This window comes from Oncorhynchus clarkii, chromosome 13 (genome assembly GCF_045791955.1).
Source record: "Oncorhynchus clarkii lewisi isolate Uvic-CL-2024 chromosome 13, UVic_Ocla_1.0, whole genome shotgun sequence".
In the NCBI taxonomy this organism is placed as follows: Eukaryota; Metazoa; Chordata; class Actinopteri; order Salmoniformes; family Salmonidae; genus Oncorhynchus; species Oncorhynchus clarkii.
In genome coordinates, this window is record NC_092159.1 from 36,439,217 (window position 1) to 36,455,388 (window position 16,172).

Genomic DNA, 16,172 nt, shown 5'->3' on the forward strand with positions numbered 1-16,172 from the left:
ACAGAGTTCAGTGTGTAAAATCGGAGGGCCTGTTGTCCGGACCTCTGGCAGTCTCTATGGGGGTACCACAGGGTTCAATTCTCGGGCCGACTCTTTTCTCTGTATATATCAACGATGTCGCTCTTGCTGCGGGTGATTCCCTGATCCACCTCTACGCAGATGACACCATTCTGTATACATCTGGCCCTTCTTTGGACACTGTGTTAACTAACCTCCAAACGAGCTTCAATGCCATACAGCACTCCTTCCGTGGCCTCCAACTGCTCTTAAACGCTAGCAAAACCAAATGCATGCTTTTCAACCGTTCGCTGCCCGCACCCGCCCCCCCGACTAGCATCACTACTCTGGATCGTTCTGACCTAGAATACGTGGACAACTACAAATACCTAGGTGTCTGGCTAGACTGTAAACTCTCCTTCCAGACATATCAAACATCTCCAATCCAAAATCAAATCTAGAATTGGCTTTCTATTTCGCAACCAAGCCTCCTTCACTCACGCCGCCAAACTTACCCTTGTAAAATGGACTATCCTACTGATCCTCGACTTTGGCAATGTCATCTACAAAATAGCTTCCAATACTCTACTCAGCAAATTGGATGTAGTCTATCACAGTGCCATCCGTTTTGTTACCAAAGCGCCTTATACCACCCACCACTGCGACCTGTATGCTCTAGTCGGCTGGCCCATGCTACATATTCGTCGCCAGACCCACTGGCTCCAGGTCATCTTTAAGTCTATGCTAGGTAAAGCTTCGCCTTATCTCAGCTCACTGGTCATGATAACAACACCCACCCGTAGCACGCGCTCCAGCAGGTATATCTCACTGGTCATCCCCAAAGCCAACACCCCCTTTGGCCACCTTTCCTTACAGTTCTCTGCTGCCAGTGACTGGAACTAATTGCAAAAATCACTGAAGCTGGAGATTTACATTTCCCTCACTAACTTTAAACATCAGCTATCTGAGCAGCTAACCGATCGCTGCAGCTGTACATAGTCCATCTGTAAATCAAATCAAATGTATTTATATAGCCCTTTGTACATCAGCTGATATCTCAAAGTGCTGTACAGAAACTCAGCCTAAAACCCCAAACAGCAAGCAATGCAGGTGTAGAAGCACCTGCATTGCTTGCTGTTTAAATAGCCCACCCAATCTACCCACCTCATTCCCATATTGTTTTTATTTACTTTGCTGCTCTTTTGCACACCAGTATCACTACTTACACACCATCATCTGCTCATCTATCACTCCAGTTTTAATCTGCTAAATTGTAATTACTTTCCTACTAAGGCCTATTTATTGCCTTACCTCCTCATGCCATTTGCACACACTGTATATAGACGTTCTTTTTTTCCTATTGTGTAATTGACTGTACGCTTGTTTATTCCATGTGTAACTCTGTGTTGTTGTTTCTGTCGCACTGCTTTGCTTTATCTTGGCCAGGTCGCAGTTGTAAATGAAAACTTGTTCTCAACTAGCTTACCTGGTTAAATAAAGGTGAAGTAAAAAAATTGGTCAGTACGAACTGTTATTCCCACTTTAGTGTTGTCAGCATCCTAAGTGAGTGTTGTGACATGTGGCTGACTGATACGTAGCACAGCCCTCTAAATGTTTGGTGATGTCTCTCCAACCCAGTCCCAGACAGAAGTAGAATAACAAGATTGGTACGACAGGAAAAGATCACACAAAGGAATTCAAGTAAGTATTTTTTTTTATATATATAATTCCTTCATTACATAAAACATTTTTGAAATACAAGTCTGGATATTGTTTTTCATATGCATACACTCAAATTGAATTTTATACATTTCTACCCACACATTTACAACTTTGCACCTTAAAGCATTTCATCTTAACAAAAAAATATATATTATACACATTTTTCTAACATTTCAAGTAGGCCTATTGATGTTTGTAGCTAGATATTTACAAATTTGTACAAACTCAGTTTGCAGTATGAATAAAGTATACAACAATGCATAAATTTGACTAATTATTTACAGTCATGATAAAACAGAGAGCAAATGGTTTTAATATGTATCTAGCAGCCTCTTGGAAGGAACCAGGCCTAGCTGGACATGTGGGGTAGAAAAGTCCCATGCTGCTTTTGGTTCACCTCAACCGACAAGTGGTCTCTGGCCCCCTCAGACCAGCTGGTGTAGAGGGGGCACTTGTTCTGGGCAGTTTTGAGCTGCGACCACCCCAACCTCCACCCAAAATCATTTATGTAGAGAGCTTAGTTTCCCTCCTCTCCACGGGTCTATTGGCCTTACCCCTATCAGTTGTCAGTCACTGTCTCTTGGCCATGTTATTGGCTGAAGCGCACATCAGTCAACTCGGAGGCGGGTGTCCCTGAAGGGGGCAAGCGAGCAGGCGGAATCAGATCGCGTCACCTCCCCCAACTTGCCCCACCCCTTAGCCGACCAACCACCACTGTCTGTGAGGTGGAGATGAGCGACGAGTCCAGACAGGTTTTCTTGTCATCAGTGGTGACGGTCTTATACGTCGATGCGGAAGGACAGCAGCTTCTCTGAGTGCATGTTGTTGAGTGTGCGCAGGTCGGGCATCTTGAGCAGCAGCTTGGTGAAGCGAGAGACGTCACAGGGGTTGCTCTTGCTGACCAGGACACGCAGCGCTCTGATCAGAGACTCCTGAAGCAGCTCCACTGAGTTAATGTTCTCGATGCCTGAGCGATCTGAAAGAGGACAGAGAAGAAAGAGAGCCCCGTTAGACTACTTTACACTTTAGTACAGACCATTACTATGCCATAATAGTGAGTGATTTTAAGTTTCAAGTGTCATCGTCAATGTTTCCCATCATTTTTTCCGGCACTAAGCAAATTTCAGGTCTGCTGAGTGCAAACTTGAACATTGTGGAAATTCTGTGCAACTTCCAGCGAGTATTTACTGTGAACGCTGAGGCTGTACCCACTTTAAATAACAGTTTCAGACAGTGGTCAAGTAGGCTACTGTGGCTATTTGATCATAATGTAGGCCTACCAGATTGGCCTACCATCAAAAACAATGGAAAAATGCATTCCATAACATTTTAACATGGAAATAGCTCTTCTATCATTCAGCAGAAAGTAGCAGCCAATGTGTGGTGTTCAATGTAGGCATACATTCCATTAGACTTTTGAAAAAACATGCAGGGCTTGACTGATGTTGTGTTGTTCGATGAAAGCACTTTACAAAATATTACAGTGAATCAGACAAATGATGCTACTTACTGCCTATTGGCTATTTAGCTTACTTTAAGACTCTCTCAAAATACAACACTGCCCCTTTAAGACACAAAAAAGCTCTTTATCTAACTCCCTTTTCAAAGATGTCTAGAAATATTCACGTTTTGTGCTCTTGTAGGAAGCAATCACTCCCCCATTGCTGAATACAAATGATCTATAACTTGGGCTAATAACTCACTAACTATCAAAGGATATGAACAAGTGTACACACGTCGCTGCATGCATCTCTTGCTTTGATCTCAAAACAAGTGAATCTACTCATGACTGCTCATGCTGTAAACACAGTCCAGTTCCAAGTGAATGCCACAGATCCATATATGGCAATATTTGCATATAGGCCTACTGCAGCTCTGATTGGTTATGCCGCACCGGTCTGTGTAGAGTTTGGGCTGAGTCGTGTGTGTCAAAACAATAGAATCCTACTCCGATGCGTTCTGCCGACAACAAAATATCTTGCATACTTTGTTTTGTTTCGGTATGTTGCATTTAAAGTGCTACTGGATCCTGGACTTCCTGACGGGCCACCCCCAGGTGGTAAGAGTAGGCAAGAGTAGGCAAGAGTCTGCCATGCTGATCCTTAACACTGGGGCCCCTCAGGGGTGTATACTTAGTCCCCTCCTGTATTCCCTGTTCAGCCACAACTGCGTGGCCAAACACGACTCCAACACCATTATTAAGTTTGCTGACAACAACAGTGGTAGTCCTGATCATCGACAACGATGAGACGGCCTATAGGGAGGAGGTCAGAGAACTGGCAGTGTGGTGCCAGGACAACAACCACTCCCTCAATGTGAGCAAGACAAAGGAGCTGATCGTGGACTACAGGAAAAGGCGGCCGAACATCGACGGGGCTGTAGTGGAGTGGTCAAGAGTTTCAAGTTCCTTGGTGTCCACATCACCAACGAACTATCATGGTCCAAACATACCAAGACAGTCGTGAAGAGTGCACGACAAAACCTTTTCCCCCTCAGGAGACTGAAACGATTTGGCATGTGTCCCCAGATCCTCAAAAGGTTCTACAGCTTCACCATTGAGAGCATCCTGACCGGTTGCATCACCGCCTGGTATGGCAACTACTCGGTATCTGACCGTAAGGAGCTACAGAGGGTAGTGCGAACAACCCAGTACATCACTGGGGCCAAGCTTCCTGCCATCCAGGACCTATATAATAGGCGGTGTCAGAAGAAAGCCCATAAAATTGTCAGAGACTCCCGTCACCCAAGTTATAGACTGTTTTCTCTGCTACCGCACGGCAAGCAGTACCGGAGCGCCAAGTCTAGGACCAAAAGGCTCCTCAACAGCTTCTACCCCCAAGCCATAAGACTGCTGAACAATTAATAAAATCGCCCCTGGACAATTTACTTTGAACCCCCCCCCCCCTTTGTACACTGCTGCTCCTCACTGTTTATGATCTATGTATACTTCACCACTTCACCCCCACCTACATGTACAAATTACCTCAACTAACCTGAAACCCACGCACACTGACTCGGTACTGGTGCCCCCTGTATATAGCCTCGTTATTGTTATTCTTATTGTGTTATTTCTTATGATTACTTTTTATTTTAGCCTACTTGGTATTTTCTTAACTCTTCTTGAACTGCACTGTTGGTTAAGGGCTTGTAATTAAGCATTTCACAGTAAAGTCTACACTTGTTGCATTCAGCGCATGTGACAAATAAAGTTTGGTTTGAGTCCCCCAGTAAATGGAAATGTTGATATCGTTAACTAACGGGGAAAACTCCAGAAAGTTGAGTTGAAGTTCAATCTCGTGATTCTCTGCGCGGGCTGTTATTTCTTCTGCGTGCAGCTTAGAGGGAACACTGGTCATGGTGATTTACTGGCAGGAGAAGTACAGTACCTTCGCTGACTGCTTAGATAGGTTGTTAAAAGTAATAAGGCTTCGCATTGTTCTTACCTGCAGACACTAGCACTACAGCAGTGAAGAGACCCAGCTCCTCGGCCGTGAGCTCCAGGGAGTTGAGTTTCTCGCTGAATTCAAACATGGTGTCTAGCAGGCCTCCCATACCCATGCCCTTCAGGGCCTCCAGGCTGTAGGTGGCACCAGAGATGAAGGTGACAGTCTGCTCCTTCACGTTGAAGAGAGAGGCAAAGCGCACCGTCAAGACCTGTAACAGAAGAAAGGCAAAAGTAAGTGAGTGGTGAGTCATTGAATCTTCTCAAGCTGTGAGTATTTTTGCTTATCCCTGTGTGAAGGGTCTTTGCATATCTGTGTTTGCACACATTTCACGGATGCCTACCTCAAAGGTGCCGGCCTTGAGCAGGGTGACTTGGTCGTTCTCAGAGAGTGCACTGAACCCTGGAATATGCTTGGCGAACTCCACCACCTCGCGCACAGCCGGCGTGAAGCTGAGCGAGAAGTCCTCCCAGATCTCCTGAGGGGTCTTGTTGGGTTCGTCTTGGGGGCACATGTTCATTGGACATGCCTGGAGGAGCGAGGAGAATCATAATCAGCATTTTCCTTTATGCTATGACTACCTGCCATTATTAATAACAATCTTTAACGTCAAGATCTTTTCAATGTTGCTACTCTGTTCAGTGACTCACCAGCACAATGTCCTTGTGGTTTTTCCATGGGAAGTTCTGCCCCTGGGGAACGCTGCTGGTCTCAATGCCTTGGTGGCACCCGAACAGGTTGCTGTTGTGGAACTGCTTGCCATTGTTCTGGTGATGTCTGTCAGACATGGCCTGGAAGCCATGGTGCTGGAGGCCCACATTGTTGTTGTGGTGGTAGATTGTGTTGAGGCCGTTCTGATGGTAGCCAGCAGGGCAATAGTTGGAGCCCCAGTTGTCCACCTCTCCGTTATGCTGTCTCGTGGACTCGCCCAGCTTGTCATGGGCGTAGACAAAGGTCTCACGGTGCGCCCGGGCAATGGCCCTTATGGTGCAGTCCACCCCAGGGCTAGGGCACAGGGGTGGAGAGCTGGCCAACAGTGGCAGGCTTTGGGTGGTTGGTGGGGGCAGAAGGGAAGCAGGGGCTTGTGCTGGAGGACAAGGGGAAGGGGCAAAAGGCAGGGCCTGAGGCTGGGGTGCCACAGTCAGACCCGGGCAGGGGGAGGAGGAAGTGGGAGAAGGGGGAGAGTTGTGGGTCAGGCTGGCCAGCTGGAACTCGTTTTGCATGTTGTTCATGTTGTTCATGGCGCTCTGCATCTCTGCGAGCATGCGCTGCTTCTCACGCTTAGGTATTCTGCCAAAGCGAACAGCTGGGGAGAGAGAAAGAGACATGTAGAGACAACAGTCCTAACAGGGATGAGAGTGTAACAGATCTATTAGACCTTTTGTGGCTATATGCGTCATGTTTTAGCCTGTGGAGCTGTACTTACCGTCGCGGGACATGCCCACGGACAGACACTTTTTGAAGCGGCACTGCTGGCAGCGGTTGCGGTTAATCCTCATGATGGTGCAGGTCTGGTTCTTCAGGCACTTTTTGTACTGGATGTTCTGCTGGATACTGCGTCGGAAGAATCCCTTGCAGCCCTCACAGGCATGGACCCCATAGTGGAAGCCTGAGGCGACGTCTCCACACACTTTACACAGCAGCACCATCCCATTCAGTTCTGTTACAAACATAAAGAGTAGAACCGACAATGAGTCCAAATTCCAAAAACACTCAAAGCTGCAGTTCCAGCAGTGACAGATGGGGGTGCACAATCTGGAGTCATATAAAGGATTGTGGTTCTGGTAAGGTGGTCTACTCACTGGTAAGGCTTGCCACGGACTTGCTGGTGGAGCAGCGAGAGATGCTGTTGTCATTACGACCCCTAGGCCTTGGGGACCCTCCGGAGCCGGAAGAGGAGTTGCCATCATCACCATTGGAGGAGCTGGAGCTGCCGGAGTAGGCATTGGAGAAGCTCTGGGAACCATTGGGGGAGGGAGGGAAGGAGGCTCCGAAGGAGTTCTCGCTGTACATAGACACCGGGCTGGTGTGATTCGGTGAGCAGCCACTGGAGCCGATGTAGGAGATCACGCCCCCTGGTGGACAAAATAAAAAGCGAGAGGACCACTTGTTAGAATGGATGCATGGTTTAAAAACAGTGAGATAATTTGATTTGTCACATTTGGTGCTCCGTTCTTTGACTCTCTAACCACTGTACATCAGTCAACTGACAGTGAGGACTAATGGAAACTCAAACAGAGGAGGTAAAGAGGAAGAGGGTTGGAGAGAGGACGCCCACTGGTTAGGATTGATATTGCGCCCATTCATGTTCACTGACAAAAAACGAGGGGGCGGATGCAACTTTGTATCATTCTGTACATTCCAAATGTTCCCTTAGCTACCCAGGACAGTTATGCAAGGAAACTGTGGCAATGTTAGGATAACCATAGCAACAGGGTGGCTGGAGAGAGTCCAAGAAGACAAGTGACTGGAAAAGAACATTGCTTTCCAGGAAATGTTGGCAGGAATGGCTGCTTTCTGTTTATTTTTCTAGTTCAGAGGTCACCACTCTTACCAAAACAGAAGCCCTGACCACAGAGTACATTTATAGGAAGCCATAAGGGCAAGATTGTCCTGCGTGGGTTGTGCCACGTGAGCAAGCATCACCTACAGAACATTATTTACATTATGGAAGAAGCTATTGCAGCATGGAGAATGAGCGCATTCTTTTTGGATGCAGCCCAATAGCACAGGCAGTGCTATTGCTGTTGTGCAGTCTCATTGGTCAGACATAGCCACCCACACGAGTGGAATTAGATACTCTTGCTCTCTCTCTCTCTCTCTCTCTCTCTCTCTCTCTCTCTTTGTTGGAACTCTCCTGACAACTTTCACTTGCCCTACTTCCCTTTCTCTCCAACTCTCCCTTTTCACTCTCAGTGAAACTCCCTGTTCTTCTCTCTCCACACCCTCCCCTCTGTACTCTATCTTGCTCATACTCTGTTTCTCTTCTCCCTCTCTCACTTTCATTCTCTTTCTCCCTCCCGCTTGTTCTAATCCAGCTGTCTCGGTTTCTCCCGCTGTGAAGGCTAATTCTCACAAGTTCCGTCCAAGGATCACGTTTCGCCACAGCTGGCCACCCACACACCAACTCGTGCCCGGTCGCCCGGGGGGTGCCACACACAAGGCTACCGGGAATGGCTAATCGCTTTTTAAATGCCAAATGGTGTGCCCCGCCCTTGCCACTTACAGCGTCCCTGCCGAAACCCGAACCTACAAAGCATATGCCCAAGACTTCCTGCACTTCCTGTTGACTCCAATTAACCTGTGCTCTAATACCAGATCAACTGTATTGTGTTGTTGTTAGGAGATAATGTGTTGTTGTGAGGAGATGACGTGTTGTTGTGAGTCGATAATGTGTTGTTTTAAGGAGTCTTTGATACCTTTGCAATACATTTTATTGGTGTTGTTGAGGCTTTCAATTGATGATGCCCTTGAAAACCGTCTTTATGATTTAATTTCCCTGCATTGATGGCAAGCTGCCCACCTACTTACTGTATGTTTGGGTGGGGCCTATTGAAGGATGGGATCGTTGTTTTGTGCTTAACAAAACCAAACTCCATACTTCTGTTCTGTGAGCCTGACACAGGATGAATTCCAATTTCCTGATTGAACAAACAGTGAGAGAATGTCTGTCCTGTTCTGTTCTGTTCTTTTTGAGACATTCCAATCTCAGAGTCCAGCCAGCCAGGCAGCCCTGGAGGAGAAACATATTTCACTGTGGAAAGGAACATAAGGTCTTATAGGGTCACTGTGTCAGGTGTCACCACAACACGTGTACTTCCTTGTCCTGCCTGTTTCTATAGTATTAAGGCTCCTCCCCCTCTCTCTCCACCTCCTGTTTTCACTCCCTTTCCTCTGTCTTCCACCTCCTGTCTTTCTATCTCTAAAAAAAAGGTATTACCCACAATAACCAATCAGTGAGTGGAAAATAAGATTGCTTGTGTATCAAAATCAATTACCTGCCATTTAAACTAACACTTGTACAGTCAATGTGAAATGAAGAAAACACACCAATAGATATAGCTATGAATGTTGAATTAGTCTTAGTGAGTAAACATACATTCAGAGTGAAGTATTTGAAAGAAATATAATAATACATCGAAAGCTATGCATGGGAGAGCCATAGAGTGAAAACAGGCTGGGCTGCACACTTGTGTTGCTCGAGGAGCAGCACTAGAGCAGGCTGGCTGGAGTACATTCTAGTCACGCCCTTACTCAACGTGCGCGCTTCCAACTTCAGGTTACTCAACGAGACAGGCAACCTAAAAAAAATAAAAAGACTGGCAACCCGACTGGCTGTGCAATACACGCAGATTGAACACACCAACTGTTTCTAGGACAGCCTCACGTTCCCTCCCGCGTAGCGCTATCCATGGTACCCAATAGACAGCCAATTCCCACAAGATATTCTCATGTAATTTACAATATACTTGCTGAATATAACCGAAAAGCTTGGTATCTATCTATGTTTTCACTTTGCTATGTTGTAGCTGTACAATATCATTTTATGAATTGAAAATGCATTTACTCTGAACCTATATTCAAATGAATGAACCACTAAATGCTTTATTAGACATACTATCGCCTTGCCCTAATAATAATATAATAAAGGTAAACCCAATATTTTGGACATCTTAGATAACGAAAGGGAATGTCCCAATCACCCTGCAAGTAATTGGTTATGCCTGTGTAATTATGTCAGAAACAACACATTATGCCTTACATAAATGTTCGTGTCCCACTTTTCAATATAACACGTGACTGAATGATGTCCGGATCGAATCGCAAGAATTACACCCGCAAGCTATCCAATAGCAGTGCACACATGGCATCCAAGACTGCGTCACCCATGGGACTCTGACGAGCAATTATGTAATGAGCTTGCGCTCTATACCAATGGAGATTGGTGGAGAACAGTGAATGAAAACAAAACGCACATGGCTAGCTTGGCGGGCCATGTGAATTGGGCAAAAACATGCGCGGATGTCTGCATCAAAGCGATGTCCGTCCACCTGACATGACCTACTTCCCCTCGAATTATTTTAGAGCCCTGTGTCTTAACCCATGATGTTCTAACTACCACACGTACACCATCAAACAATGTATAGTATTTAAAATACTTATTGATACAACATTTCTTCATTTTACTTTTACTGAGGCCAGTAATTCGTCCTTGACAATGACAGTTATGTCGAGCGGTTGGGGTAAAAAATATATAGGCTACAGTAATGACAACACACAGCCATCAGTTAATTAAAAATACGAGGAATAGGCCTACTTCAAGCCTCGTAAATCAGGAACTGAGGTTTGGCATGAGGAGAACTGTACAGAGACCTATTGAACTTTACCCCATCTAGTGCTTCACAAGGATGATTCCATCAACCACGTAAATCCCATACAACATTGGCTCTACTTAATCGACAGGTGTACATCAATACAATACAACTCATCATTGATTTACGCATTGCGGACTGATAAACAACAAACTGTAAAGAGCTTCAACAGACTGCCAATAAACCAGGTAGCCAAAACACATTTTAACCCCAAACACGGTATCCATTACACATGCACAACAAAATAATCCAGAATATTTACCTGTATTGTTGTTATTTGTGTCCATTGCTGTTGTTGCCAACCTGAGCTCCAAAACATTCATATAGATATCGGTTCAAATAGAAAACAGTTTAGGAAATGATCATTTCCCTTCTGGCGAGGTTCTTGGCAAAAAGCAGGTCCTCTATTCTCTGTTATAACGATGTCATTAAGTAACTGTAATAAAAGCTCTGTTTGAGTTCGAATACTCATTAAAATACTTAGAACCAGGGTTAATAAACTGTACCAAAGGATGCATCTGCTATCGAGCAAGTTCCCGCGTAATGTGAATCACTTCTCTGTGAGCACTGCCAGTGAAAAAAAATACGAAAAGCGTCTATGCAGTCACAGGCTCTATCCGTGTTGTTCTGAACCGCAGTTTCCAAGTCGGCCTGGTTTTGCTCAGTCTCCCTCATCCCTAGGAAAGGAACAAGGACGCACTGCATGCATGCCCGCACGGGGCTGAAAACGGGACCATGTGACCCCGGGGGAGTGCCTCGTGCCCCATTGACACACTTTTTTCTCCGAACACATTAGCTTTAAAAAAAAAAAAATGCACACATGGAAACGGTAACTCCGCCTACGAAAACGCCTACGAAAAATGTGGGAAAATCATATTTTAGCTTTAGGGGATAGGACAATATTTGAATATCACCAAATTGCCCAACGCCATTGCGCAATGCCATGGCACATGTTCCATCCATCATTCAAATTATGTCTAATTTGTTTTTAATTGGACGTGCCATTATATACTGGCTCACAAAGGGCTCCCCTTTTCATGTCTGGTTGGAATGTGGATGTGACCACAGACATTCACTCGATACATTGAAAAGATTAGTGCAACCTGTTGTGAAGCGAGGAACATGCAATTTCAAACATCTTAATATCATCAAGAACAAGGATTAGCTTTTATTCAGCTTTTCTGGCAGTATTGCAAGCGATGGGAATGGGGTGATGATTGTATAAAATACAACAAAAAAAACTGTCCAAGAACTCTCCAGAATGAATGCAGATAAGTATCATAATACCTTATTTATTACCATTTTATTACCAGTGTTTTTGTAATAAGTAAACTCTGCAGGATCAAAAGTAGCGAACCATTTTTGCCAGAATGTTTACAGCGCCCCGCTCTATTCTACGCTGTGCACATTGTCCTCACACTCCCACATTGTGCTGCTGTGGGTACATGTAAAGATCACCTAGCCCCATTATGCGACTACCCCTGAAAATCTAATCTGTTACACGCAGCTAGCACATTTGGATCATTGGAAGTTGTGGGAACGTAAATTGGTGGTTTCGCATTCGTGGTTTGTGGTATCCCAACGAACCCATACGTTTCCAGACTGGTAAAATGGAATGTTTAGTAACTATTCTGTGAACTGAAGTGAAAATTTAGCCTATTATGGGAACGTTTATTTTTAGGTTGCAGGGAGGTTATGAGAACGGTTTACTCTGGTTTCTTGAATGTTTTTCTGGGAGGTTTTATTAACGGTCTGAGAATGGAAATTATAGATGTTATTTAGAGTTTTTTTATAACTTCCTTAAAACTCTTTAGAACCCATAGCAGCCATCGATTACCTTTCTTTGAAATACTATAGTGGTCGCGAACGGCCTTGTTTTTCTAACAATAATACACTATATATACAAACGTATGCGGACACCCCTTCAAATTAGTGGTTTCGGCTATTTCAGCCATACCCGTTGCTGACACGTCTAAAATTTAGCACACAGCCATGCAATCTTCAAAGACAAACATTGGCAGTAGAATGGCCTTACTGAAGAGCTCAGGGACTTTCAACGTGGCACCTTCATAGGATGACACCTTTCCAAAAAGTCAGTTTGTATCATTTCTACACTGCTAGAGCTGCCCCAGTCAACTGTAAGTGCTGTTATTGTGAAGTGGAAATGTCTAGGAGCAACAACGGCTCAGCCGCAAAGAGGTAGGCCACACAAGCTCAAAGAATGGGACCGCCGAGTGCTGAAGCGCGTAGCACGTAAAAAATAGTGTCTCCTCGGTTGTAACACTCACTACCGAGTTCCAAACTGCCTCTGGAAGCAACTTTAGCACAGTAACTTTTTTATCAGGAGCTTCAGGAAATGGGTTTTCATGGCTGAGCAGCCGCAAACAAGCCTAAGATCACATGTGCAATGCCAGGCGTCGGCTGGAGTGGTGTAAAGCTCGACCACCATTGGACTCCGGAGCAGTGTAAACGCGTTCTCTGGCCATCACTCTTCATCATCTGGCAGTCTGATGGACAAATCTGGGTTTTGTGGATGCCAGGAGAATGCTACCTGCCCCAGTGCATAGTGCCAACTGTAAAGTTTGATGCAGGAGGAAAAGGGGTCTGGGGCTGTTGTTCATGGTTCGGGCTAGGCTTCACTTAGTTCCAGTGAAGGGACATTTTAACTCTACAGCAAACAATTACATTCTAGACGATTCTGCGCTTCCAACTTTGTGGCAACAGTTTGGGGAAGGCCCTGTCCTCATTCAGCATGCCATTTTTTATTTTATTTATTTAACCTTTAACGAGGGAAGTCAGTTAAGAACAAATGTTTATTTACAATTTTTTTTTATATAAAAAAAAAATCACCTTTATTTAACCAGGTAGACTAGTTGAGAAAAAGTTCTAATTTACAACTGCGACCTGGCCAAGATAAAGCAAAGCAGTGAGACACAAACAACAACACAGAGTTACACATGGAATAAACAAACATCCAGTCAATAATACAATAGAAAAAAGTCTATATACAGTGTGTGCAAATGAGGGAGGTAAGGCAATAAATTGGCCATAGTGGCGACATAATTACAATATAGCAATTAAACACTGGAGTGATAGACGTGCAGAAGATGAGTGTGCAAGTAGAGATACTGGGGTGTAAAAGAGCAAAATAAATAACAGTATGGGGATGAGGTAGTTGGATGGGCTATTTACAGATGGGATATGTACAGGTGCAGTGGTCTGTGAGCTGCTCTGACAGCTGGTGCTTAAAGTTAGTGAGGGAGATATGAGTCTCCAGCTTCAGTGATTTTTGCAGTTCGTTCCAGTCATTGGCAGCATAGAACTGGAAGGAAAGGCGGTCATAGGAGGAATTGGCTTTGGGGGTGACCAGTGAAATATACCTGCTGGAGCGCATACTACGGGTGGGTGCTGCTATGGTGACCAGTGAGCTGAGATAAGGCGGGGCTTTACCTAGCAAAGAGTTATAGATGACCTGGAGCAAGTGGGTTTGGCATTGAATATGAAGCGAGGGCCAGCCAACGAGAGCATACAGGTCGCAGTGGTGGGTAGTATATGGGGCTTTGGTGACCAAACGGACGGCACTGTGATAGACTGCATCCAATTTGGTGAGTAGAGTGTTAGAGGCTATTTTGTAAATGACATCGCCGAAGTCAAGGATCGGTTTGATAGTCAGTTTTACGAGGGTATGTTTGGCAGCATGAGTGAAGGATGCTTTGTTGCGAAATAGGAAGCTGATTCTAGATTTAATTTTGGATTGGAAATGTGAGTCTGGAAGGAGAGTTTACAGTCTAACCAGACACCTAGGTATTTGTTGTTGTCCACATATTCTAAATCAGAACCGTCCAGAGTAGCGATGCTGGACGGGCGGGCAGGTGTGGGCAGCGATCGGTTGAAGAGCATGCATTTAGATTTACTTGCATCTAAGAGCAGTTGGAGGCCACTGAAGGAGAGTTGTATGGCATTGCAGCTCATCTGGAGGTTAGTTAACACAGTGTCCAAAGAAGGTCCAGAAGTATACAGAATGGTGTCGTCTGCGTAGTTGGGTCAGAGAATCATCAGCAGCAAGAGCGACATCATTAATGGATACAGAGAAAAGAGTCGGCCCAAGAATTGAACCCTGTGGCACCCCCATAGACTGCCAGTGGTCCGGACAACTGGCCCTCCGATTTGACACACTGAACTCTGTCTGAGAAGTAGTTGGTGAACCAGGTGAGACAGTCATTTGAGAAACCAAGGCTATTGAGTCTGTCGATAAGAATGTGGTGACTGACAGAGTCGAAAGCCTTGGCCAGGTTGATGAATACGGCACAGTATTGTCTCTTATCGACGGCGGTTATGATATCGTTTAGGACCTTGAGCGTGGCTGAGGTGCACCCATGACCAGCTCGGAAACCAGATTGCATAGCGGAGAAGGTACGGTGGGATTCAAAATGGTCGGTGATCTGTTTGTTAACTTGGATTTCGAAGACCTTAGAAAGGCAGGGTAGGATAGATATAGGTCTGTAGCAGTTTGGGTCTAGAGCGTCTCCCCCTTTGAAGAGGGGGATGACCGCGGCAGCTTTCCAATCTTTGGGGATCTCAGATGATACGAAAGAGAGGTTGAACAGGCTAGTAATAGGAGTTGCAACAATTTTGGCAGATAATTTTAGAAGGAGAGGGCCCAGATTGTCTATCCCAGCTGATTTGTAGAGTCCAGATTTTGCATCTCTTTCAGAACATCAGCTATCTGGATTTGGGTGAAGGAGAAATGGGGAGGCTTGGGCAAGTTTCTGTGGGGGGTGCAGGGCTGTTGACCAGGGTAGGGGTAGCCAGGTGGAAAACATGGCCAGCTGTAGAAAAATGCTTCTTGAAATTCTCAATTATCATGGATTTATCGGTGGTGACAGTGTTTCCTAGCCTCAGTGCAGTGGGCAGCTGGGAGGAGGTGCTCTTATTCTCCATGGACTTTACAGTGTCCCGGAACTTTTTGGAGTTTGTGGTACAGGATGCAAATTTCTGTTTGAAAAAGCTAGCCTTTGCTTTCCTAACTGCCTGTGTATATCGGTTCCTAACTTCCATGAAAAGTTGCATATCGTGGAGGCTATTCGATGCTAATACATTATGCCACAGGATGTTTTTGTGCTGGTCAAGGGCAGTCAGGTCTGGAGTGAACCAAGGGCTATATCTGTTCCTGGTACTACATTTTTTGAATGGGGCTTGCTTATTTAAGATGGTGAGGAAAGCACTTTTAAAGAATAACCAGGCATCCTCTACTGACGGAATGAGGTCAATATCCTTTCAGGATACCCGGGCCAGGTCGATTAGAAAGGCCTGCTCGCTGAAGTGTTTTAGGGAACGTTTGACAGTGATGATGGGTGGTCGTTTGACCGCAGACCCATTATGGACACAGGAAATGAGGCAGTGATCGCTGAGATCCTGGTTGAAAACAGCAGAGTTGTGTTTGGAGGGCAAGTTGGTTAGGATGATGTCTATGAGGGGTGCTCGTGTTTACGGATTTGGGGTTGTACCTGGTAGGTTCATTGATAATTTGTGTGAGTTTGAGGGCAGCAAACTTAGATTGTAGGATGGCCGGGGTGTTAAGCATGTCCCAGTTTAGGTCACCTAACAGCACAAGCTCTGAAGATAGATGGGCGGAAAT

General features: G+C 45.3%; 1 protein-coding gene across 3 annotated transcripts; it reads right to left on the reverse strand.

Annotated features, from left to right (window-relative positions):
- Positions 1 to 1,693: 1,693 nt before the first annotated feature.
- LOC139364600 (nuclear receptor subfamily 1 group D member 1-like) lies at positions 1,694 to 11,235 on the reverse strand. 3 transcript variants are annotated; one of them, XM_071101475.1, is made up of 8 exons: positions 10,797 to 11,235; positions 8,694 to 8,895; positions 6,965 to 7,237; positions 6,589 to 6,822; positions 5,813 to 6,468; positions 5,506 to 5,691; positions 5,163 to 5,373; positions 1,694 to 2,695 (listed from the first exon to the last, which is right to left on the reverse strand). In XM_071101475.1, exons 1-8 carry the CDS (start codon positions 10,851 to 10,853, stop codon positions 2,499 to 2,501), a joined length of 2,016 nt encoding a protein of 671 aa, XP_070957576.1. In that variant the 5' UTR covers positions 10,854 to 11,235; the 3' UTR covers positions 1,694 to 2,498. The 3 variants fall into 3 exon arrangements, with proteins under 3 accessions (XP_070957576.1, XP_070957577.1, XP_070957578.1); XM_071101476.1 differs by having other exon boundaries at positions 8,694 to 8,916; positions 10,797 to 11,230; XM_071101477.1 differs by lacking the exon at positions 8,694 to 8,895 and having other exon boundaries at positions 10,797 to 11,224.
- Between the last annotated feature and the right edge of the window lie 4,937 nt (positions 11,236 to 16,172).